Here is a 24,084-nt window from a genome sequence, read left to right as displayed (position 1 = left end):
CCGCCCCTTCTTCGTGATGCAACTTCCTGCCCCTTTCCTAGGGCTGCCAGCGCGAGAAGCCGTTGCCATGGCAGCGGTCGGGGCACCAGGCTAGGATTTGTAGGCGATCACAGGAGCAGCAGGCGCGCAGGGGACAGTTCATGAGCCGACCAGACACTGGGGCTGAAGCTGCAACGCAGGAGACTGGGGAGACGTCCTATATCACTCTCCGGACACTCTCCACCCGCACCTCACGACCTTGGCCCCCCTCTCCTTTACTCCTAAGGTGGGTTCCTCGCTCCCTCACATTGGCCTGTCCCTTTGGAGAGCCCCTTCCCCTCGAGGCTGCCTTCTGAAGACCCCGCCTTCCTTCTCCCTTAAACTCCTCTTTTGCTTCAGGTCCACCTCCTCTATACCCCCTTCCCAAGTCCCAAGTCCCAAGTCCTAATTCCCACTGGTCCCTTTTCCCGTGGGACTGCCTTTCTTAGGTTCCACCCTCTACCTCCCATAGTCCCGCCCTCAAGCCCCACAGACCATCTCAAATCAAGACCTTTTCAGGTGCGTTCCTGCTGACCCTAGCTTCCCCAAGGCTCACCTCAAATCCCACCCATTCCACTTCCTCTCCTGAGATACTGTCTTCTTTGTCCCGTCACCCCTCCCTCCCAGCTCCTGAATCCGGGCCGGCTTTTGCCCTGTCTGGATAGTTTAACAGTTTCTTCACCTGTGAAATGGAGCCCGGGTAGGAAGAGATGCCCTCCCAAGTGTCTTACCCCAGCCCTCTTTCTCACACGCACACACTCCATAGCTGGTTTATGTCATTGTTGTTATTATTAATGTAGAACGATGATAGCTAGGATTTATTGACCCTGTGCCAAACACTACATGCTTTACATCACTTATTTCTTATAGCAACTTATTTACAGATGAGAACAGTGAAGTTTTGAGTTGGTGGAGTGGAAATCCAAACCCATTCTTGTTCCTTTACTAGTGCAGCTACTTATTCCTTTGTCTTCATTCAGGTCCTTTATTATCCCCAGGGATCCAGGCAATTAGCAATCCTGAGTCAGAGGCTGACAACTCGTTTTAGAATTTCCAAAGTGTTTGATGACCTTGAATCTCAGCAGGGGCACTGGCCAGGAGGTAGGCAAGATCTTTTTTTTTTTTTTTTAATGTTTATTTATTTTTGAGAGACAAAGACAGAATGCGAGGTGGGGAGGGGCAGAAAGATAGGGAGACTCAGAATCTTATGCAGGCTCTAGACTCTGAGCTGTTAGCGCAGAGCCTGACGCAGGGCTCAAACCCAAGAACCTCGAGATGATGACCTGAAATGATGACCTAAGCTGAAGTCGGACGGTTAACAGACTGGGCCACCCAGGCACCCCAGAGGTGGGCATAATCTTTTCCCAGAGGGGTAGGGTCCTATGGCTCAGAGAAGGAAAGAGCTTTCATGTTGAATGGGAGTGGAAGAAAGGCCCCTTCCCTTCTCTGCAAGTCAAAAGTCCACCTTAAGCATGAGGGAACTCAGAGGCAGGGTTAGCTGCTGCTCCTTCCTCAGGGCAATGTTAGCACAATTAGTGCCATCACCTATATGATCTCAGTCAGTACAGGGCTGGCAGCTTCAGGCTGAGGGTTCCACTCAAGACCCAGGAATTACAGAGAAAGCCCATGTCAAATGCTTCTTCACTTAACACAAAACTAAGTGGTTCTCAAAACACGTTTGTAACTGCAAATCTCTAGTGTTCAGAAGAAAACGACGGGTGGTGACCTTGGATATTTTTCAGTGTTGTTTTCCTTTCACATATTACTGATGCTTTGGCATTTGTTCTACTTAACAGAACCAGAGTTCAGGAGTTGGTATCTCAAATGGTCCCAGATGGCAGCTATAGTTATTTGAGGGTGAACAGGTCAGTGTTTCTTGATGTCTTCACAAGCAAGCTCCTGAGTTCCAGGTGCTTTGCCACCTGCATATGCCTCCTGCCAGGATGGGATTGCTTGCTTTATTTATTTCCTGCCTCCCATTCCAGGAAGGAAACCCAGAATCTTTCAGTCTGTTTTTTTCTGTTTGTTTCTGCCTCATTCCTTGGGGATATAAATAAAATCTCACAGGTGGCAATATCTCACGAGAGGCGGTCATGTGGCAACATGAGTTTGCGGGATGTGGGCCAGTGTGTGTTTATGAGTGTTGTAGGGTGGATACTCATTGCCCCGTGGGTGGAACTGACAGAACTGACACACCAAAGACCTGCCCCCCGTAGGGGTCCTCAGAGGTGGTCCCTGGGGACAGGGCTCTGTGTGTCCTTCTCTGTCTGTATTCTTGACACAGTGCCCAGCATTCATAGGTGCTCAGTCACCATTTGCTTCATGAACACACAGGATGTGACCCTCTATACCTGCACTGTCCAGTACAGTAGCCACCAGTCAATGTGGTGGTGCATTTGAAGATGGTGGCTGGTCCAAATTGAAATGTGCTGTGTCACATAGACACTGGATTTTGAGACCGAATGTGGAAAAGACTGTAAAATAATCTCCTTAATAATGTTATTTTGATTTCATGTTGGAGTGAGAGTATTTGGGGTTTATTAGGTTAAATAAAATATATAGTTAAAATTAACTTACCTGTTTCTTTTTACTTTTTTATGGCTAGTAGAAAATTTAAAATCCCATATAAGGCTAGCATTATAATTCTTTTGGACAGTGCTGCTCTAGAAGCAGCATGGCCTGAAGACAGAGCAGAAATGTTGGACTCAAGAATCCTAGCTCCCTGAGTGACCTTGGGTTAATTCCCTAACTTTCCAGAGCCTCAGGTTCCTCACCTGTGTAAAGGAGGCAGATTCAGGAAATAACACACACTAGGTCCTCGTGGTCAGGGCCTAACACCATTAAAGTACAACCTCTGTGCTCAGGCTCAAGGTAGGTGACCCCACATGTGCTTTCTCTCACTCCATTCCTCTAGCCTGGGACACCCTCTTCTTCTTCTGGGACAGGCTCCTCCCTGCCCCCACCCCACCCCAGGAAGTCTCCCTGAGTGCCCACTCACTCACTCTTGCCTTCATCCATTCCCAGACACTGAAGAGCTACTCGGGGCCAGCCCTGCACTGGATATAGGAAGCCAGGGACCTGGATGAGCCTCTGACCCTGAACCCCAGAGCCCACAGGCTAGTCTGACAGCCAGACATACTCAGGCATTCAGCTTCACCGGCAGGCACCTGTGCAGAGGTGAGGACAGGGCCCAAGTCCTCTGGGAAGCCAGAGAGGCCAGCTCAGCCCTCAGGAATCACCTCTGGGTGCCTTTGAGCATCCCAGGAGCTGTGGGCACAAGCAGTCCCTCAGGTCTCTCAGCCCAGGTGGCCAGGTCATACCACAGTGAACTTAAAAGACAGTCCATGCACTTGTAGAGAAACAGACTACCAACTACAAATATTCAAATAATAATTCAGTGCCAGTGTGGCGTATGCTGGGAGGGAAAAGAACAGAGTGCTCTGAGAATGTGTAACAGGTGAACTCACCTGGCCTCGGGACCTGAAGGAAGGTGTCTTATCTAGAGAAAGTGTGGGAAGGTGAGGGCACATTCTGGATGGTAAAATGCTGAAGTGGGAACAGACCACACAGGGGCAGAGCCCAAGGAAGTGTTCCAGTGTTTATGCTGTAGAAAGCCATTCAAGAGTTCTAGGCTGGGGGGTGAGTTGCCATTTATTTATTTATTTATTTATTTATTTATTTATTTATTTATTTATTTTTAATGTATATTTATTTTTGAGACAGAGAGAGACAGAGCATGAACGGGGGAGGGTCAGAGAGAGGGAGACACAGAATCTGAAACAGGCTCCAGGCTCTGAGCCGTCAGCACAGAGCCCAATGCGGGGCTCGAACCCACAGACCACGAGATCATGACCTGAGCCGAAGTCGGCCGCTCAACCGACTGAGCCACCCAGGCGCCCCTGAGTTGCCTTTTAAATGATCACTCTGGCCATATACAGAATGAATGGACGAGGTGATGCTGGGCAGAGGGACGAGGGTGACTCCTAAGGGAAGCGGTGGCGGTGGTCTAGGGAGAAGATGGAGTGTGGAGCAGCACTAACGAACACGGTGGTGGGTTCTCAGTGTGGTCTGGACACAGGATTGGCAGCACTAGGCGCTTGGATGTGAGGGTAAAGGAAGGGAGTACAAGGAAGTGTCCAGTTGCACATAGTGGGGGTGCCATTTTCTGAGATGAGTGAGGTTGGGGTAGAAATAGGTTGGAGGAAGAGAAACTTCTGTACCAGGCCTGGACTTGCTGGGAATCAGGGAAACCAACCATGACCTAAATACTGCCCAAGCAGCCCATGCAGGGCAGGGAAGAGCTATGGTACAAGGAAGTGCTTTCTGCTGCTAAGAAACCCACAAAGGACAAGAGACCCTGCTTCAGGGTGGGGAAGAACCAGGGCTGCCCAGCTCTGAACAGAGGGAAGAGGGTGAAACTGGCAGGGCATGCGATGAGCCACTGGAGGGGCAGGACAGTGTCATGCTTCTCCACCTTCTGAGTCAAGGACCAGGGACCATTTGTCACTTTCTTCAGATGTCCACAGATTCCAGAGATGGACAAGAAGCATTCTGTATGGGCTGCAGGGGGAAAGGGGACATATAGAAGGCAGGCAGTGGCTCCAGACAAGGATGGTCTTTGTTGTCGCTACTGCTAATAATAGTAATCACAAGAATAATGTTTATTATTGCTTGAGCACTTTTACTGGTGTCTTGCCCTAGAGGGTGGTCAGGGAAGGCTTCCTGAAGGAGGTGATATCCAGGAAGCCCAAAGGATGAGAGGAATTAGCGGGGTGATGGGAATTGAATGGGGAAAGCATGATATAGACCAGAGAGACAGATCGGGCCCAGGTTTAGAAATGAGTGCTGGCACTTGAACTGCTGTTTGGAGCTGATGGTGGTTGGGACGCAGAGTATGGCAGTGGGGGAGATGTGGCCAGAGGTGGCCTTTCTCCCAAGGGAGTCCTGAGGGGTGTTGGCCGGTGTGACATGCTCGGGTCGGGTTTGGCCCAGATCTCTAGAGCTGAAGTGCGTCACTTGGAGGGATCAGACCTGCGGCCCTGCTGGAAGATGCTGCAGCTGTCCAGGCAGGAGCTGACAATGGCCCAGCATGATCCAGCTCTTCCTGTTACCCTGTAACTACCACTCTCTTTTAGGTGTCAGTTGCCTGTTCAGTGGTTTGCTCAGGGAGAGAAGGACTATAGGTACTTGTTCATAGCTGTATCTGCCCAGCCTTTAGCAGGGGTCTGGCACACCTGGGCCCTTGGAGGGACTCCTGGAGCTATGGAATTGGCAGTGTGGGCATCGCGTTGGGGGGATGAGAGGGACTTTGGTAAAGTCTACCCACCAGCAGGTACCAAAGGGCCCATGACCCAGGCCTGGGAAAGACTTTTCCCCAGGGTCTAGGTTGGACTTTTGGCCTAAGAACGGGGCAGATCAGGGTTTTAGGAAGTTTCCTCCAGCAGCAGCCACATGGCTCTGGCTAACGGGGATCCTCTCTGCTCAGCAGGAGCCACGAGGATGGCGCACTTGCTGGGCAGCCAGTCCTGCATGGACAGCCTGCGCAAGGACCTCACCGACTTACAGGGCGCCATTGTGGATGTGTTCTCTCGTGCTGGGCCTGTGCACTTCCCCTCCTGGAAGTTCCCTGACCGTGTGGCTTGCGACCTGGACATGGTGGCCCTGCTAGAGCACTATGACCATGTGCCAGGTGACCCTGAGTTCACGCAGCTGTCCCATGCTGTTCTGCTGGAGCTGGTCATTGACAGGTGAGGGCCTCCACCAAACCTGGTGATCTCAGGATGCTGGCATCTGCCCCTTAAACCAGTAGACCAGCCTTGGGATCCCCCTCAGCAGGGATAATGTTGGTGACAATAATCACCTTTAACTGAGTACCTGTCAGGAGGCTGGTCAGTTCAAGGCCCTCATAGTGATCTCTTCTGTCATGTGCTGTACTTTCCTATCGTGCCTGCCCTCAGGGGGTTGCCAGCAACCGCCGCCCCCCGCCCCCCGACCCCACCACAACAGCTGCCTCTCCAGCTGCCGTCGCTGCCTCCTCAGGGTTTCTGTGCCTTGGGGACACCACGGCTGCTGCTCAGAGTTTCCATCCCAGGCTCTTTTTCCTGGTGTCTTGTGGGCTATGCTATTCTCTGTGTCACAAGGTCAGACATGGAATATGTTTTTCCAGATTCTGGCCCTGCTGGGAAGAGGCCAGCAGATTGCCCTGAAGCCCCTCCACTTCCACACTATCATTAAACGTAACATGGTCATCAGGCTTCCACTTCCTGGGGCCCGAAACCCAGGCTCCCTGTGCTCCAAACACGTACCGAAGTCATGGGGGCCTGACAGCCAAGGACACCAGCGGTCTGGGGATGACCTGCCTGGGGACAGAGAAGCCAGGGTAACCACTTAGAAGAACCCCCAGTATGAAAGCATTATTTGGAGCCTGTGAAAAGCTAAACACGGATAAGCACAGAACACACCTTCCTTCCTCTGTGCCTTTACATACACTGTGCCCTCTGCTCGAGTACCCCTGCCCAACCCTTCCTGGTCTGGCCAAGCCCCACTCATCCATCAAGGCCCAGTCTACCTATGCCCCTGGGGAAGCTGTTGCTGACATGTCTTCTCCACTCCCTCTGTCAAGGCCATGCTCTGTCTTCTTTCCAGGCTCTTCCCCCTGCCCCCCCCCCCCCCGCCGCCAGTGCTGCCCAGCACTGCAGCAGACACAGTTGTCCCCATTCACAGAGGAAGACACCTTGGCCCAGAAAGGGTGGGCCCTGGAGGCATTTGGTGCATCCTCCCCAGGCCTTCTCTGCCCAAGGCTCCGATGGGTTTAGGATGACCCTTCTGCACTCGGAACAATACAAGGTGGCTTACCTGCCCAGTATGCTCTGTAAACATAATTCCTCTTCCTTTAAAATAGCTTGGTTCCCATGCAGATCCAAGCTCATCCTTCTAATGCCTCTCTTCCTTAAAAGTAGCCTGACTCTAATTTTGAACACTGAGGTTAACATAGACACCCAGCTGTCTTCATGTGTCCCATGTCACAGGAGCAGCTCGCCCTGCAGGAGACCCTGACTAGAATCAGGAAACTCCAGGGCATGCCTGCCCTGCATGCTCGCCCTGAAGCTGTGGGCAGGCCCTTTCCCTTCTTAGAGTCTCCGCTCTGTCCTCTGTAAGGTGAAGGCTCTGAGCCATGTGTGTAATGCAGCCACCCACCCAGCACCTTCCGAGCACTCACAGCACAACTGAAGCAAGACTCTGTCTCCCAGAGCATCCCAGTGTAGTGGGGAACAGCCAGATAGCAGTGCTGTTACCCAGGAAGCCTGGAAGAGGCCCCCAAGCACAGCCCTCAGGGAGGTCTTCCTAGAGACAGTGGCTCTTGGATTGGGTTTGAAGCTGGTCCAGTAGAGCACATTTTAAGGCCCTCTAAGTCCTCAGAGCCAGAGGCTGCTAGTTGCATGGTGTGTAGGCATGCCTGCACCAGGCTCTACCCTAGCTAACCCTCCTGTCTCTGCCCACAGGCTCCTGCTGCTGCTTCAGAGCTGTGCCAGCTACTTGGAGAACCTTGGTTCAGAGCAAACAGTGCCCTCTGCCCAGGCCGTGGGGCGCTGCATGTCTGTGGGGCTCACAGCGCGGTGCTTTTGGAACAGCCTACTGAGGCTGGGCATGCTCTACAAGCAGGCAGCCCCACAGGTGGGTTGGCTCCCCCCCACTCCCCAACCATGGCCACCCTCATACCTGCCGCAGTCCCAGCTTCCTTGCACACCACATGTGTACCACATCCTTTGCTGGCCCCGTGCTTCCTGAAGGAGATAGTATCAACTCTGGAGCCTTCCTATCAATGCCAAATACAGTACACAGTTAGCAATGCAGGTCACAGGGGTCATGTCTGGGCTACCTGGCTCTGTTCTTTATGCATGGGACTTTGGAGAAAATCCCTACCTACTCTGAACCTCAGTTTGTTCATCTGTACAGTGGGAATAATAGCAATTCCTACCTCTCGGGGCGTTGTTGGGTAATACTGTTAATGTTAGCCCCATTTGTTATGGCTTATCTCGTAATCTTCACAAATCCCCAGTGAGAAGGACCACCATCACCATAACAGGGAGGAAAGGAAAACTGCAAGCAGCTACGGTGACCTGACAGCAAGCAAGTCCACTAGGCAAGACCCCAGTAACTGGCAGCTGCAGCTTCACTGTTAGACACCTACACTGTTAGACACCTAATGCCATGCATGTAACTACACGGAGCCTAGGGCAGGGGGCAGCAGAGAGGGGGCCTGGGCTTGGTAAATTGAGGCAGTAGAAAGGAGAAGGTTCTCTCTCTCATTCACATTGGTGTCAGATAATGAGGGTCTGAATATCAGGAGAGGCTGTCACAATATCCCCAGGAAACTGGTCACCTTCCAGGCCTGTCTCCCTCATCTGCTTTCCCTTTCTTTTCCTGACCACAGAAAAGGGTAAACCAAGGGGAGACCCTCACCTCCAAGCCCACAGCCAAGGGTGAGCCAGCCAGGAGCCCTGAATTTGTGACTGCCAAGTTCATCAAGCCCCCCTCCCCAATGCCGGCCTCGCCCCAGACCTGCCAGGAGCCAGACAGCCTCCCTGCCAGAATATCCCTGCAATATCCAGCCAGGACCGTCAAGAACAGTAGGAGCGTCCACTCCCAGACTGTGGAGACGGCCCTGGTGCCCTGTGATGCATGCATCAGTGTCCAGGGAAGCCTGCGGGAGGTGGGCAACATGGTCATCAGCCTATGTCAGAGCCAGAACTTGCCCTCGTCCTTAGGCCAGTTCCAGCAGCTGGTGCAGGACAACATGGGGCTCAGGCCGCTGCCGGCCGCCACCATGGGCCACTGGGCGGCAGAGCAGAGCAAAGACCTGACACGCCTCAGTAAGCATGTGGGGGCCCTCACTCAGCTTGTTGGGCCCCTTAGGGCCCAGCTGGAGGAGGCTGAGGGCCAGAAGGATGGACTGAGGAAGCAGGTGGGCGAGCTGGAGCAGGCACTGCAGCAGGAGCAGGGGGAACGGCAGCAACAGGCAGATGAAGCTGCGCAGCACCTGGTGGAGTGGGAGCACAACAAGCAGCAACTGCTCACAGGTCTGTGCCCCAGAACCCGGACCTTTAGTGCCCAAGGCTCTGCTATGGCCTAGCGCAGGCTCTCCCAGAAGCGGCCCCCACAACAGGGCTGCAGGTATCAGTAGTTGGTGTAAAGAAACCCGGGCTAAGGAGTGGGCAAGAGACACAGAGGGAAGGCAACTCATCAAGCTGGTGACACTGCAGGCAACTGGAGCTTGATCCCAACGGGGAACACTGGAGCTGGTGGTATAGAACACGCACCTCAGAGCTGTCCCATAGGAGGGTGAGGGAGCCAGGGAATTAATCCACTCACTCCGGTGTCGCTGAAGTAGCTCCTGGCAGAGCTACTCCCCTGGCACCTCCAGCCAGCAGAGCAGCCTCTTTGGTTTCAGTGGAAGCCGTCAGGCAAAGGTACAGCTATGGCACCAGAAATGGGCCAGCACCCACTGATGCGGTGTGGCCTGACGGATTTGGGCAAACCACTGCCTTTTCTCAGCCTGTTGCCTCTGTGGAGGACACTAAGGCCCAGAGAGGTATAGAGGCATGGCAGTCAGCCAGTAGATAGGGTAAATGGGGCCCAGGCCTCCTGGCATCTCCCTAGAGCTTCTACAAGCCCAGGGAGCCCCTCTGCACGGCAACAGCTGCCACTGCTTTGCAGGGTACACCGGGTGTGAAGGCACTGGCTGGGGCCAAGGGAGCCTCTGAAAGACCCCTCTCTCTCGGCTGCCGTAGAAACAAGTGACCTCAGGATGAAGGTGGCCACCCTGGAGAGGGAGCTGAAGCAGCAACAGGAGTCCATGCAGGCTGTGGGTGAGGAGTCCCATCGTATGGCCCTGAACCCCGTGCCATGTGCTCGGTGGTGCAGCAGGATGAGCACCCTCCATCTCTGTCCCCTGGGCTTCTGGGGCAGAGAAAGGGAACCACAAGGAGAGTGGGCCTGACTGGCCATGCTGTTGGGTGATGGCCAGAGTTGGGGTGCCACCTCCCACCCAAAGAGCACCTTCTATTTTCACAACCCACTTCAGGCAGTGTTCAGGGCCCCATTTTGTGGCTGAGGACACTGAGACCCAGAGATGAGACCCCTCCGCACCCCACCTCAGGTCCCATCCGGGTCAGAGGCAGCACAGGGACTTGCATCCAGGCTTCCCTGCACTACCCTTTCCCATGCCCACCCAATCCTGCAGAGACCAAGGCCCGGCAGCTTCAAGAGGAGGCCGAGCGCAGGGCAGAGGCCGAGAGGCAGGTGCACCGGCTGGAGGAGCAGGTGCAGGTGCTGGCAGGGCGGCTGGATGGGGCCAGCCAGCAGATCCGCTGGGCCAGCACAGAGCTGGACAAGGAGAAAGCCCGAGTTGACAGCATGGTCCGCCACCAGGAGGTGAGGCCCCCAGCACCTGAGGGTATCTGCAACGTGGGCTGCAGGAAGAGAGAGCTCCATTGGTGGGGTGTGGGGGGTTATCCGTGTAGGGTACCTACTCCCCAGCATGCACCCAGGTGGTTTGATTTTTACCAAGAGTCTGAGCCTTTCCTTGAGCCCTGGGCCCTGGGGAAACAGTGATCCAGGAACAGATATACCCAAAGGAGGCCTTGTTCTGGAGGAGCTCCCCACCCAGTGAGGACAAGCAGTTGGGCCACCGTAGTTCTGCTGCCAGATGGCTAACAGGGGCAGGAAAAGTACTGCAGGAGTCTACAGAGGGACAGGCACATCTGCCTGTGGGAGTCCAGGATGGCTTCTGGGAGGAAGTGGCCTTTAAACTGGATGCCAAGGGCTGGTGATTAGTCCATCAGTCAGAGGAAGGATAGGGAGGGCAAGTGTGAGCCGAAGCCCAGAATACAGCTGTGCCCTCAGCATTGGGGCCTTGCAGGAACCCTCAAGAGTATGGCTGAGGGAGCAAGTAACCTGCCACCTAGAGAAGGGGATAGGTCTGGGGACTGTCCTGACTATTCTTAGTCTCAGAGACTCATTTGGGAAGCCAAGACCCCAGGTGGAAGTCCCCAGCATCAGGCATGGCCCAGTATGGGAAAGCCTGTCAACTGCAAGCAGGTGCTTTTCTCAGTGCCCTGCAAACAGTCATGGTCACCGTGCATCAGGTGTGTGTAGTGATCCAGATGGTAGGCTTCAGCCTCTGGAGCCCTCTTGTTCTTATTCCTCATCACAACAGAAGGAGGCAGATACTCTTGTCATATCCCTATTTTATGGATAAGGAAACAGGCTCAGTGAGATTAAGGAAATTGCCAAAGCTGCACAGCTAGCCAGAGGTAGAGCCAGGACTCAGAACGGACCAGCTTTGGTTCTTCCTGCTTTGCACTCAGTGGATGTCAGGAAATGTGGGTCCCAAGTGACATGGGCTGATGGGACACTGAAGACCTAAGGAGAAGAAGAAAAGCATATTGCCCAGAATGCCTCTCCGAATGGAGACTGTGACTGTAAAGAAGGGGGCGAGACTGATAATTAATTGGCCAACTGCTCTACAAAAGGGCAGCGGTCTGCAGGTTGGGGGGCTTGGCCCTGACTGGCCTGGGGGTATACATTAGGGTATACAGCTGTGTTTCCTGTGCCCCTTGTGCACAGCCTCCCCTCTACACAGGCAGGGCACAAGGGAGAGGGCTTGGAGGGTCAAAGATACCATAGCCTCCTTTGTACCAGCCGGCTGGGCCTCACCCGCCTGCCCACCCTGGCTCAGTCCCTGCAGTCCAAACAGCGAGCCCTGCTGCAGCAGCTGGACAGCCTGGACCAGGAACGTGAGGAGTTGCGGGGCAGCCTGGACGAGGCCGAGGCCCAGCGGGCCCACGTGGAGGAGCAGCTGCAGAATGTACGGAGCGAGAGGGAGCAGGGGCAGAGCCAGCTCCTGGCCCAGCAGGTGGGAGCGGGCAAGGCAAGGGTGTGGGATGGCTCTTCCCTTTCACCAGAGGGGTATCCAGCCAGCTGAGTGCCTGTGGGCCAGTCCCCTGTCTGGAAGGGAAGGGGGTGTCCCCAGGGGAGTCAGGAGCCATTCCTCAGACAAGACGAGCCTCTCCCTGCCCCAGGAGCTACTGCAGAGCCTGCAGCGGGAGAAGCAAAGCCTGGAGCAGACCACGACAGATCTGCAGCTGACCATATCGGAGATGGAACGGGAGCTCATGGAGCTGAGGGAGCGGGAGCGACTGCTGGTGGCCTTCCCAGACCTGCACAGACCCATCGAGGCCCAGATCCCAAGTAGGGACCCAGAGGTGGTGGAAAGGGCATATCAGGGCCTGGACAGGAAGCTGAGGGTTCACCTGGGCAAGACACTGGGTCTGCAACTCCCCAGCCTGCAGCGTGGCCCCTACCGAGCTCCCAGGACACACAGTGCATCATCCACTCTGTGTAGATGGGGACACAGAAGCCCAGAGGTGAGGTGACTGCCCACTGTCACACAGCTGAGTCCAATGTACAGTTCTAACATTGCAGCCTGTGTTCTTTACCATGTCACATGCCAGTCCTTGCTCAACTTCCTCGTGTCCCCCATCCTGGTGTCTCCCCAAACCACACCACGGAGCCAGCTCCAGGGGTACAGCCCCAGTTGTCCTGTGTCATGCAGCCCATGGCACAGGAGTGTTAGTTACCCATCTTAGCAGAGGACTGGATGCCAGGAAACCTGGGTTCTCATTCCAGCCCCTCCAGCCCTCACCCAAATGGATGGGGGTGAATCCATTTGCAAGGCTGCCAGGAAGATCCACCACAATTTAGTGGTCCTGAGCACTGTGTTCCAGGCCCTTCCACTGTCCCTTCATCTGCCCCACAAGGCAGGCAAGAGCCCTTTTACAAACCGTGAAACTGAGAACCACAGCAAGCAACAACTTGCTCAGGTTCATAGAGTCAGAGAAGAAACCTCCATCCCCCAAGTGGTGAGAAAGAACATCTTTGCTGAATTCCTGTAACTCATACCCAAGAAGAGCTGGCTGTGTGACTTTGGACAGCTCACTGTCTCTCTGGCCCTCTGAAAACAGGCAGCTTTGGCAGAGATTCACTCTCTTGCCTAGTTACAAAGTCTTCAGTGAGCTGGAGGTCCCACGCAGCTGTCAGATTCTACAATGCTGCAGTCACCTCCAGCAAGTAGGGGTGGGAAGCAGAGACAAGGCCTCAGGAGAAGGAAGATGAGGTGGAAGGCTCAGTGCACTGACTGTGCTCAGCTCACCTGTGCTTGCCAGGCCACCAACCCAAGCCATACCTCAGCTGGCATGTGTGCCCTCTGAGATCCTGTTCCACGGGTTGGGGTGAGGTACCAGAGAGCTTGTCTCCATAGGCTCCGGCAATGTTACAGACGACATGGAGAGGCAGGTGCAGGCCAACGACATCCGCATCCGGGTCCTGCAGGAGGAGAATGGGCGGCTCCGGTCTATGCTGTCCAAAATCCGGGAAGTAGCCCAGCAGGGGGGCCTTAAGGTGGGCATCCTGGCTCCCCAACCTGAGAGGGATGACCCTTGGAGACTTGGAGGAGGTACCTAACTGGCAGGTCTTCAGACCCCACCCTGGGAACCTGTTGAAAGCCTGCCTCATCACGTGGCTTACACAGGTTTCAAGCAGGCATGAGAGTGTTACAGTGCCTGCCAGCTCCGAATTTCCCCCTCCAGTCCTTGGTACCTTTATTTCAAGTGCAACCTGGAACTTGTCAGAAAGCAAAACGTCCCACACTTACTGCAGCTGGGGTAGCCCTGGAAGGCTTCCCAAACCCTGCCCCTCAGAGGAAGGGTGTGGGTACAGGTTTGGGCCCTCCCTCTCCTCCATGGTGATGATACCCTCTCTGAACAGTACAGAGAAATTTCCTGAGCCTTTCTGATATTGGCTTTTTTTGCAGCTGATTCCACAGGACCAGCTCTGGGCCCCTCACAACAAGGGCATCCACGGAGCAGCGGCCCTGGCCCAGGCCCAGAACGCATCCCCAGGGTGAGTAAGGCTTTGCCAGAGGTGGGGCAGATAGGTGGGCTGGTCCCCGTCACTCACAGGGGATCTTGCCATCTGGTCCTCCCTCAGGCCCCCGGACAGGCAGCACCTGCCCAGCAGCAGGACAGCCAGTGCGGGCAGGACCCTACCGTGCCAGCTCCGGGCATCCTCACCTCAGCAGCCCTGCAGCCGGCCCAGCAAGCCCTCCTTGGAGGACATGACCCACTCGACCAACTGTGCTCAGAACCCCATCCAGGCCTTGGCCAGGCTGAGGAGGAGACTGTCACCAGGCCAACGCCAGGCCAACCCTGCACATCAGCCCCAGGAGCGGCCCACGTAGCCTGCTGTGGGGTGGGGCTAGAGGGCAGGTGTCTGGCAACCCACTCAATGTAATAAAGCCCTGGCCATCTGCCCACAGCAACCTTGATCTCAAAGCCCTGGCTGAGCCAGGGGAAGAGTCCTTCCTTCCCCTTTCTGGGCAGGGACCACCTAGTCCCCAGTCATGCAGGTCACCTGCCAGGAGAGGCCTGGCACACTGTGGGCCCTCAGTAAATGGGTGCTACCTGCCTCTGTCCTGACAGGGCAATGGGAGAAGAGGGCACACCAAGGACAGAAAGAAGCTCCAGTACCTGGGCCAGGTGAAAGGCCCACAGCAAGGGCAAAAGGGTGATGTGGAGTCGGTGATTCCTACCAATGAAGAGCAAGGTCAGGGTAGGGGGTATGTCAGGGAAGGAGAGCAGCTGCCAAGGTAGGCCCAGTGAGGATGTATGAGGCAGAAGGGTGTCAGAGAACAGGGTCCCGGCTCTGGGCTCACAGAAGCAGGCAGAGGGCAGGGAAGCCTTCCGCATCCCCAGACTGGGCCTGGGACCTCCTGCCCCAGCTCTGAATCTGGGATGAGGACATTAAGGACCCAAGAAAGGCAGCCCTCCTTTTACTGAGGATCTGTTCACCTTCAAGAAATGTAGGCATTTTCTAAATCCAGGAGGTTGGATTCCTAGAAGGCAGGGCAAGGCCTCATCTAATCAGACACCCAGCAAGCCCTGGCTTCCCAGGCCTGTCTCCTAAGACCTGGACATAGATGCTACCAGCCACACCAGGCCCATGGTCCAGTTTTCCTCACGAAGCCTCCAGCCTGCCCTAAGTTACCTCATCAGTGAAGGATAAGCTCTAAGGCCTTACTGAGGACTTCTCAGGGTAGGCACTCTCAGCTTCCTGTGACATTTTCCCCTGGTGAGGAGGCCAGCAGGTAGTGTGCCTCAATTTACAGAGAAGGGTTGAGAGGGGCCATGTGTGTAGCTCAACTGGCATGGCCACTGTCTGCCCGACTCTCGCTTCTGTGAAACCCGGCGGTCCTGGGATGCCCTGGCCCTGTCCCTTACAGGTGAGAGCCAGCCCTTGGGGTGGGATCCCTGAGGTAGGAGGCATGGGCCCCAGGGGGAGGACCTGTCACAGCTCAGCTCCCCTCTGCTCACAGTTCTGTAGGTCAGAAGTCCAGGCCCTGTGGCTGGGTTCTCCATTCAGGATCTTAGAAGAGACACATCAAAATATCTGCCAGGTTACATTCCTTTCTGACAGCTCTGGGAAAGAACCCATTCCTAGGCTCATTCTGATTGTTGGAGGAATTCTGATTCTTGCAGCTATAGGACTGAGGTCCACTTCTTTGCTGGCCACTGGCAGCAGGGGCCACTCTTAGCTCTTAGAGGCTGTCTGTCTTCCTTGCCAAGTGGCCCCCTCTGTCTTTAAGTCAGCAACAGAGAATTTCTCATGCATTGAATGCCCTTCCTGCTTCAACTTTTGACTTCTTCTTCCATCAACTAGAGAAAACTCTCTGCTTCTAATGGGCTCTCGTGTTAGGTTAGGCCCTCTTGGATACTTTCTCTACCTTAAAGTCAACTGTGCCATATAACATAACCTAATCATGGGAATTAAATCCATTAGACTCATAGTTGCAGGTTTATAACAGGGGATGTTCAGGAAGGCTGGGAGATCTTGGGGCCCATTTTAAAATCCACCTCCCACACAGTAGAGCCCAAAGTGACTCTTCTGTCTTAAAACATCCACACAAATCTGATAGCTTATGTTAAAATATATCCATGTTTACTTCAATATTAAACCTCCCCCCTACCCCAAATCTAAAAAAACTGGCTGCCCCTAAAAGATGCACCACATTTATCCTGCAGCTTCAAGTATCCTGGTCGGCAACCTATAGCCCGGCCAAGAAGCACAGGACTTGATGGCTCTTGAGGCCTCTAATCCCAGCCAGGCCTGGGAAGGGAACCCCGCTGGACAGGCAGTAGCACTCATAGCTCCCAGTGTCCAAGGGCTGAGGGCAGTATCAGTGGAAGGGCCTCTCTGGGTTGACCATCACAGCCTTGACCAAGAGGTGTCCCCAAGGCTGGACAGCTCCTCCCACAACCCAAACCCCAATAAATAAGCATAAAGCCTGGCCAGCCACTGCAGCCTCAGCCCCCAGGGATACCTGGACAGGCAGGTCAGAGAGCTGCCAGAGCCCTGGGAACAGCTGCGCTGCCCCACACCCTCTTTCCAGGGTTCCCACCCAGGGTCATGGGATCTGTCTGTGGGGAGGGCAGACACAGACACGCCAGGATGGCAGAGAAGGGGCCCAAAGTGGCTTTTCCCTCTTGACTGGCAGGTCCAGACCCTGCATCCTTAACTGGGGGCTGTGGTCCCTCCTTCCCAGTACAAATATGATGGGGTGCCTTGCCCCCCAGGAGGGGAGGTCCCTATCCTTCCTCCCACCAGCAGAGCTTCCCGTCCATCTGCTGTTGTGTTCCACGAGCCCAGGCCTAGGGCCAGGGTGCAGGCGGGAGGGTCCCTTGACCACATGCAGAGATGCAGCTGCGGCAGCTAATCATCTGAGTAGCGGTTCCCTGCAGAAAAGGAGGAAAAAACAGGAAGGAAGGGTCAGGTGGGAAGCAGGTATATAGCCAGCCAAGGGTCCCCACCCTTGGTGCTTACCCAGCACATTGAATTTGCACAGAGGGCAGGTCTGCTGGAGCATCAGCCAGGGGTCCACGCAGTCTCGGTGAAACTCATGCTTACAGGGCAGCACCCGGAGCCACTGCAGGGGGTGAGGCAAGAGTTCAGGCCCCAGAGTCAAGCCTCCAAGTGGGGATGCCTGGCCCCCACCTGAGCTGGGGAAATGATGAAAATCCTGTGGCCTATCCCCCACCCACCATTCTGCTTTCCTAATTATAGCAGGGGCTGGGAGCATAAGGGCCCGGTCGGAATGGTTCTGGGGTCTCTCAGGAGTGGAGTGAGAGACATCATGGGTCAGCTGATGGCTGGCCTCTGCCCAGGGCACTAACCTGCTTGTTGCAGAAGTAGTCCAAACACACGGCGCAAGTCTCAGCACCAGGCTCTGGGGGCCCCTGTGCTGCCCTACCCAGACGGCAGCGCCGGGTCTTGAGGGATGCCAGTCTCCGCACCACACGGCGCTTGAACAGATCTACCTGTTGGGGGAGGGCAGACACAGTTAAAGGGTAGGCTGGAGGTCTGGGGGCACCGGGGCTCCCAGGAGCTGGCTCTCACCTGGCCTCCGGGCTCCCGCTGGCTCTGCCTTGACGCCTGCCGCTGGGCCTGAACCACAAGGCCTGTGCACAGGAGCATGGCCACCAGCAGGATGGCGTTCCACAGCTGCTGTAGGGGCTTCTGGAGAGGGGAGTAGAGTGTCAGGGGTCCTGGGGCCACTCCACACTCTTCCCACAGTAAATCCCCTCAAAGGACCAGGCAGGTAAGGTCCGTTGGCACTGTGTCCCTGCAGGCTCCTGGCTTTCTCTTCTGAAGCCTCTGTTCCTCCCATCTGTGTGCTCCCAGGGTCTGCCCCGGCTGTCTACACAACTCCTCGTCCAGCAGCTGAGGGGACCCACATGTGTCCCCAGCCCAGGCCTCTCTTGGGCAACAAACTCAGTATGTTTTGCATACTTGGAAGCCTCTCTCTGGCAGCCTTACAGACTCCCCAGCCCCTCCCCAGCTCACCTTCCCATCCCAATCCCTAACCCACACTTCTCCTGGTCTACTTTCTTGAGCGCCATCACTTACCCACTTCTGTGTGGGCAGAACATTCACATGGTCCCCTGTGGCTTCACGCTTAGGAGTCTCATGCATCCCTTCCCTCCGTCCCACCCCTCCACTCCTTGGGTGACCTGCTCAAGCCTCATTAGCCCATTTCCCACAGCCACAAGGATCTCACCTGCAAACTGATCATGGAGGACCCCTGCTGGACACTCTTCCCTGCAATGCCCCCACCCTCAGGAGAAAACCCAAACTCCTCTAGCAGCCCTCTGACAAGGCCCTAGATCTTCCACCCACTCTGTTCCTTGCTTCTTCTCATGTTCCCTGTTCTTCCTCACCCCTTCCCTTGGCTAATGCCTTTGGAAGTCCCTTGCTCCCGAGCTCTCCCTGACCACCAGGGCTAAGCAAATGCTCCCACTCGCCTCCCCCTGCCCAGCCAAGCCCTCCTCACACTCTTTAGTGTGTACTTCCCTGCCGCCGCCCTTGGTGGTCCCGCTGGTGGGAGGGAACCACATCTGACCTGCCTCAGCCTTTGAGAGTCCCCTGAAGGCCTCAGAGTTCTGGGGTACATAGTGACTTTGACTGAACTCCCCCCACAGCAATGTGGCAGCTGGACTTTGACTACAAAACAGCTGGCTCAGGGAATGATGCAGCAGAGTAAGCAAACTCCAGCCAGCTCACCCACACAGGCTCACCTTTTCACAGGGTCTTTGGATATGTTAGGAGGAATGAATGTATTCATTTAAAAGCTTTCTGCATTCCTAGTAGCTTTCTGCCATCATGTTCTTCCTCAGCCAACAATGAAGTTCAACTATCATCATGTTGGGGGAGAGAGGCCGAGAAATTATTTGCTACCAAAAGAGAACACCACTCTGGATAAGGCTGGGTGTCACTAGTGTCACAAGATGTTAATCTTGCTCAGCGGTGGCACCCGAGAGACCATTATCAAGAGATGTCAGTGAGCCCCAGCTTCCCACTCCTCACCCTCTCCCTTGTGGTCTCTGTGTCCCTGTCTCCCTTGTGCACCTGCTCCAGGAAGCTTTCCACAGCGCCTTAGGCTGAGCTCAGATGCATTTGCTGTGTCCCAAGGGCCGATGCCCACCACCAGCCCCATGCTCAACCCAGCAGAGGGACAGCCATGGCCTATCTCCTCCCCAAATGGGGCCCAGGGCTGGAGCCCAGGGCTGGAGCTACCCTGCTGAGCCAGACTGACACGTGGCAGGACTCCATGGCCATTGCAATGTAAGCTCTCCAGGGTGGAACCTGGACTTCCAGGCTTTGGAGCAGACTGTGGGCACTGGGTGGGTGGAGGGCATGGCCGCCTTGGAGCGCTGCTGCAGGCTGGAGACCAGCCTCCCCAGGCTCAGCCCATCTTAGGGACCCCCAGGTGAGGAGGGAGGGCAGGGTCTGTCCATCCAAGCAGTAAGGGAGTGGTTCATCTGACCTTTCTGATACACGGGTGCTGCAGCTCTGGATTTTGAAGCTGGAAGGATGGTGACTAGGCCCTGGGGTTGGGGCTGAGAGCTGGCTTCAGCCACCCTTAAGATTCCTCAGCTATCATGGCTAGCCAACAATTGTATGGGTCCGCTGTGGCCAGCAGCATGGCTGTTCAGCTTTGCCCTCTGTACCAGCCAGACTGACCTGAAGACTGCATACATTCCCAGCTCCAGGCCCCTTGCCCAGCCTGCCCCTTCCCTATCTCCAGTCTTTCTACAGGCACTTCCTCTCATCTGATAGCCCTTCATCAAATGTCTGCCCCACCCACAGGTGTGAGTGGGCTGCCCTCCAGGGGGAAATACGGTGGGGCTCCCTTTTCTTCCAGAAAGCCCTTCCATTCTACCAGTCCTAGTGGCTGCTCCTTCCCTTCACAGAACTGGGGTTCAGTTCCTGCTGCTCAAACAGTAAATACCACAAGCTGGGCTGAACTGCAGAGGCCTTTTTGTGTGAGAGAGCCCTGCTCATCTTTGAGCCCTTCAGGACTGAGCCCAGGTGTCTCAGGTCTTTTGGACCCTCCACAGCCCTTCTCATGGAGCCCTAAGTGTCCTAAGATCTCAAAAGTTATCTGATGACTGCTAACTCATTCAGGAACTTCTAATAGTGAAGATATTCAGGGTAGCAGCACCTGCCCATCTGCTCCATGCCCACCGCGAGCTTTAGGTACACGACTCCCTGACAACCCTGTGGCTGTGCGCTGGCCTTGGTTCACAAGTGAGGGATATGAGACCAGAGAAGTTAAACACACAGCCTGAGATCACTCAGCTAAAATTGCAAGTCTGCCTGACTTGAAGCTGCCCCGCATGGTCCACATCCACCAACATCTACCGGAGGCTGCCCACCAGGAGACCAGGACATGCCTGCCCTGCAAAGAGTAGGGATTCGAGAAATGCTTATGGATGGAATACCTTTGAACCCTCTCGATGCCCAGCATTGAGAAATCCAGAGATAAGTAAGACATAGCCCCAGCCTTCAGGAGACACCCATTCCCCAACACATATACGGGATGGCCTGTCCTAAGAACCCTGTGAAGGGCTTGACAAGGCACTGCTGTGATTTAGAAGAAGGAGAGAGGAACGGTGAGCAGAGGTTGTGAGGGAAACTTTCCAAAGAAAGCAGGCAGACAGAGACATATGGAACCAGAGAAAAAGAGCAGGCATGGGCAAGGCCTAGCGGCAGGAAACCAGGGTATGTGTGAAGGCCAGTAAATGGCACAGGATGCAGAATATAAGGAGAAAGCTAGAAAAGAAAGGATAGGTGAGTAATTAGGAGCGCTGTGAAAGCCAGACTAAGAAGTCTGAGCGTTATTCTGTAGGCAATGGGCAGCCAAAGAGGGCTTCTGAGCGGGAGAATAACATGACAATAGTAGTTGACACTGTGCATGACCCCGGTCAGGCACTGCACGGAGCACCCACCATGTCAATGAACACTCATTTCAGCCCTGGGAGGTGGAAGAAGTGCTCCTGGTCACCAAGGCGAGGAGAGGCCACAGGATCTGAGACAAGGCATGTGTGCGGCCCCACCTGAGTCTCCTCCCCCCAGGCACCCACCTGCTCCTGGGCCCGACTGCCTCCCAGGCACACCAAGTCCTGCCATCCTCCGTAGCCATCCTTGGAGAGGCCACAGGTGGTCCACAGGGTCAGCTTCCACTCGATATTGGCTGACAGGGACTCTCCGCTGGTGATCTCAGCTGTGGCCTGGGTCCTCCTGGAAGGGAAAGCCACAGAGGGGCCAGACGGAAGGACTCTTGGGAGAAGAGGCCCAGACCCATCCACCCCAGCCTTGTAGAAAAAAAAGGATACCCCCAAGTATCCTCCCACAGCCCTTCTGCTTTGGCTTCTAGGTCCTTCCTGGCTATTGGTTTTTCCAGTTCTTGTATCAGCCAGGCCAGGGAGGCCTGCAAGTCCCAGAAAGAACCCGTCAATCAGGAATCCAGCTTCCTCCTTGCTAGAGCCAATTCCCCTCTGTCCCTAGAGCTGTCTCTTTGCTCCAGACCCCTCACTCACTCTTTCAGTCCCCTCACTCATTTTTCAGACTAAGAGACTATAGCTTTAAGGTTAACAAGAAAATCCCTGGTCCTGAGACCTCTGAACCATGGCAGATTCAGGGACCCCTCAGTACCCAGGCTCCCAGGCCCAGTCCTTTGGAACCCAAACCCCAACTCACTGCAGCAGTGCCTCCAGTAGCTTGGTGACATTGGAGGAATAATGGAGGACAATCACTGGTCTGAGCAGAAGCTGCGATATGTCTAGCTGTTAATGGACAAGAAGGTCAGCTGGCCTTGGTCCCCTCTTCCCTGGCCTGCACACCCCCACTGCCTGAACACGTTTACCTCTCGGACCACGTTGTGGTTCAAGATGAGGAGGAGCAGGGCAGAGGCTCCCAGGAAGAGCGCCCTCCGCATCTGCAAGGGGACAAAGGCAGAAGCTAGCAGGCACCCTGCCCACACACCTGCTTCACCACCCACGACAGGGTTCTTAGTTGCTGGCTCTGCAGCAAGTGTTTCCTCTGGACAGACTGGCTGTACACTCTTTGAGGTCAAGGGCAGAAACTCTTATTCCTCCTGCCATTCCCCCAGATGCTCTGTGGGACTCCAGTGATTCTGTGCCTTCCCTGGTCCTAGCAGGAAGGGCCTGCCCCTAGACCCTGGGCAGGAACTCCCCATCTGATACTCTCAGAGCCTGATGAAGTTTCCTCACTCTCTGGCCTCCTCCCACCTCCCTGCTTCCACTGACTCAATTCTACAAACTGGGGGCCCTTGCCTCACCCAGGCCCAGGGTTTCTCTGGAAGCTCCTTAGGGGCCCACATGGTAGTCTGGCTCTAGCAGATGCCTTGAAACCCCTTCCTCCAGCCCCCTTTGCCACCTACACCCTCTGCACCTGCTGAACCAGGGCCTTAGGATAGGCCTGCGGGCCGCTGCCCTGACTCTCCTGGTGGAAGTGGGCCGCCTGCTCCTTGCCCACGTATGCCACTGCAATCCAGCCTTCTACCGGCACCTCCTGCTCAGCATCCACGATGTCCATCTGTGGGGCAAAGGACCATCGGCAGAGGGAGGAGGGGGAAGAAGAGGGGACACACGGAGGATTCAAGGCCAGGGTTTGGAAGCGAGTTTGAAGGGGAGAGCATCTGGATCTCGGGTTTTGGAAGCCGGAATCTGGGGCCTGGGCAGCCTGGGGAGGGGGCGCTGGACTGCTAGGGCTTGGTCCAGGATGAAGGCCAGATCTGGGTGCGGAGCCAGATGGCTCGGCTGCGCTCACCAGCAGCAGGCGACCGCCCAGCGTGGGTGCTGGGTCGGCTTCGGGGCCAATCCTGACGCCCTCCAGGATCAGAGCGTCCTGCCGCGGCAGCCTCACGTCCACCCTCACGGCGCGGGCCCCGCCCCGCCCCGCCCTGGCCGCAGGCTCGCTGCCGTCCGCCGCGGCGCCGGGTCCCGCCAGGCCCAGCCAGAGCGGCAGCAGGGGCAGCAGCAGTAGCAGTGGCGACGGCGGCGGCGGAGGAGGCGGCGGGGGCGACCTCAGAACGGGGCGAGCGGCGGGGCCCATGGCCGGACCCTGCGAGCAGAAGAGACGGGAGCCGGGGGTCCGGGGCGCTGGGGGGCGAGGGGGTGGGGAACGTAAGGAACGAGGCCGCGGCCGGACGGGGCGGGGCGCCGGGAGGGGCGGGGGCGGGGCCGGACGGGGCGGGGCGGGGCGCCAGGATGGGGGTGGTTCTTTGCGACTCCAGCGCTCAGACTGGGCCGCGCGCACCCCCTGGTGGCGGCGGAGAATTCAGGCGCCGGCGGCCGCGGAGGCCGGAATGGGGCGGAGCCCGGGTAGAGGTCTGTGCAGAGGTGGGAAGTAAGAGAGTTAGCGGTCACCGCCTGTGGCCGTTGTCAGACCTGCCGAGACCAGAGCAGGGGAGACCGAGGGAAAAAGTTGGCCGCAAGGGGAGGCGGAGGCACGATCAGGGCTCCAGAAGGGCAGGAACAAGGGACAGCCCTTGCTGTGCGCCAGCCTTAACGGTTACACGGTCATACGGTGTGGCCTTGGTCAAGTCACAACCCCCTCCTTCCTGGGTTTCTATCTCTCCTCCAGACCAAGCTCCAGGAGACAGAGAACCAGACATTGGCGTGGAAAGAAGATGGGGGAAGGGTCCTGAAAGGGCTGAGAAAGGGGCTCGGGGTGCTTGCCTAGACAAAGCAGGGCAGACACAACTCCTCAGTGGCTCCCACAGGCTGGGTCTTCAGGCAGGTCACTTTCCTGGGTAGTAAAATGAGCGTGATATTAGAGCAGCACTGCCTCATCTCTAACAATTTCTGATGCCTAAAGGAATGTGAGAGGTCCACACGTCCTAAAACTCATCCTTTTCTCCCAAAGGTTGTGGCTGCTGGGAACTACTTCGTCAGAAATCTGAACCTTTTAAAAATTGTATCCTGGGGCGCCTGGGTGGCTCAGTCTGTTGAGCTTCCTACTCTTGATTTTGGCTCAGTGTGATCTCATGGTTTGTGAGTTCCAGCCCCATGTATGGCTCTGCGCGGGCAGCACAGAGCCTGCTTGGCATTCTCTGTCTCCTCCCTCTCTCTCTCAAATATAAATAAT

At 55.8% G+C, this 24,084-nt stretch overlaps 2 protein-coding genes across 13 annotated transcripts; one reads left to right on the top strand and one right to left on the bottom strand.

The window, feature by feature from the left end:
- Positions 1–46: 46 nt before the first annotated feature.
- CCDC157 (coiled-coil domain containing 157) lies at positions 47–14,398 on the top strand. Of its 12 annotated transcripts, XM_042961746.1 has the most exons (15): positions 47–265; positions 1,017–1,119; positions 1,815–1,883; positions 2,776–2,889; positions 3,043–3,195; positions 5,507–5,765; positions 7,521–7,692; positions 8,453–9,098; positions 9,810–9,887; positions 10,262–10,452; positions 11,759–11,935; positions 12,102–12,270; positions 13,340–13,479; positions 13,892–13,980; positions 14,068–14,398. In XM_042961746.1, the coding sequence occupies exons 6-15, from the start codon at positions 5,518–5,520 to the stop codon at positions 14,315–14,317; spliced, it is 2,160 nt and encodes a 719-aa protein (XP_042817680.1). In that variant the 5' UTR covers positions 47–265; positions 1,017–1,119; positions 1,815–1,883; positions 2,776–2,889; positions 3,043–3,195; positions 5,507–5,517; the 3' UTR covers positions 14,318–14,398. The 12 variants fall into 12 exon arrangements, with proteins under 12 accessions (XP_042817680.1, XP_015393165.2, XP_042817678.1 ...); XM_015537679.2 differs by lacking the exon at positions 2,776–2,889; XM_042961744.1 differs by lacking the exon at positions 2,776–2,889 and having other exon boundaries at positions 5,504–5,765.
- A 1,650-nt stretch (positions 14,399–16,048) lies between these two features.
- Positions 16,049–23,049, bottom strand: RNF215 (ring finger protein 215). The gene is made up of 9 exons (XM_042962799.1): positions 22,765–23,049; positions 22,387–22,530; positions 21,839–21,910; positions 21,673–21,758; positions 21,057–21,213; positions 17,530–17,649; positions 17,307–17,450; positions 16,957–17,059; positions 16,049–16,868 (listed from the first exon to the last, which is right to left on the bottom strand). The coding sequence occupies exons 1-9, from the start codon at positions 23,047–23,049 to the stop codon at positions 16,846–16,848; spliced, it is 1,134 nt and encodes a 377-aa protein (XP_042818733.1). The 3' UTR covers positions 16,049–16,845.
- Positions 23,050–24,084: the final 1,035 nt, after the last annotated feature.

Source organism: Panthera tigris, chromosome D3 (assembly GCF_018350195.1).
Source record: "Panthera tigris isolate Pti1 chromosome D3, P.tigris_Pti1_mat1.1, whole genome shotgun sequence".
In the NCBI taxonomy this organism is placed as follows: domain Eukaryota; kingdom Metazoa; phylum Chordata; class Mammalia; order Carnivora; family Felidae; genus Panthera; species Panthera tigris.
The sequence above is the reverse complement of the archived record's forward strand: the minus strand, read 5'-3'. Positions and strand labels throughout refer to the sequence as shown.

Bases quoted from the DNA above. Each gene is read 5' to 3' on its own strand.
- RNF215 (XM_042962799.1), bottom strand. From the start codon at position 23,049: ATGGGCCCCGCCGCTCGCCCCGTTCTGAGGTCGCCCCCGCCGCCTCCT. The intron at 21,911-22,386 runs GTGCAGAGGGTG...GTCCCCTTGCAG, and splicing joins CTAAGGCCCTGGTTCAGCAG to ATGCGGAGGGCGCTCTTCCT. The intron at 17,451-17,529 runs GTGAGAGCCAGC...CTCCCCCAACAG, and splicing joins AGCGGGAGCCCGGAGGCCAG to GTAGATCTGTTCAAGCGCCG.
- CCDC157 (XM_042961750.1), top strand. From the start codon at position 5,518: ATGGCGCACTTGCTGGGCAGCCAGTCCTGCATGGACAGCCTGCGCAAG. The intron at 5,766-7,520 runs GTGAGGGCCTCC...CTCTGCCCACAG, and splicing joins CTGGAGCTGGTCATTGACAG to GCTCCTGCTGCTGCTTCAGA. The intron at 7,693-8,452 runs GTGGGTTGGCTC...TCCTGACCACAG, and splicing joins ACAAGCAGGCAGCCCCACAG to AAAAGGGTAAACCAAGGGGA.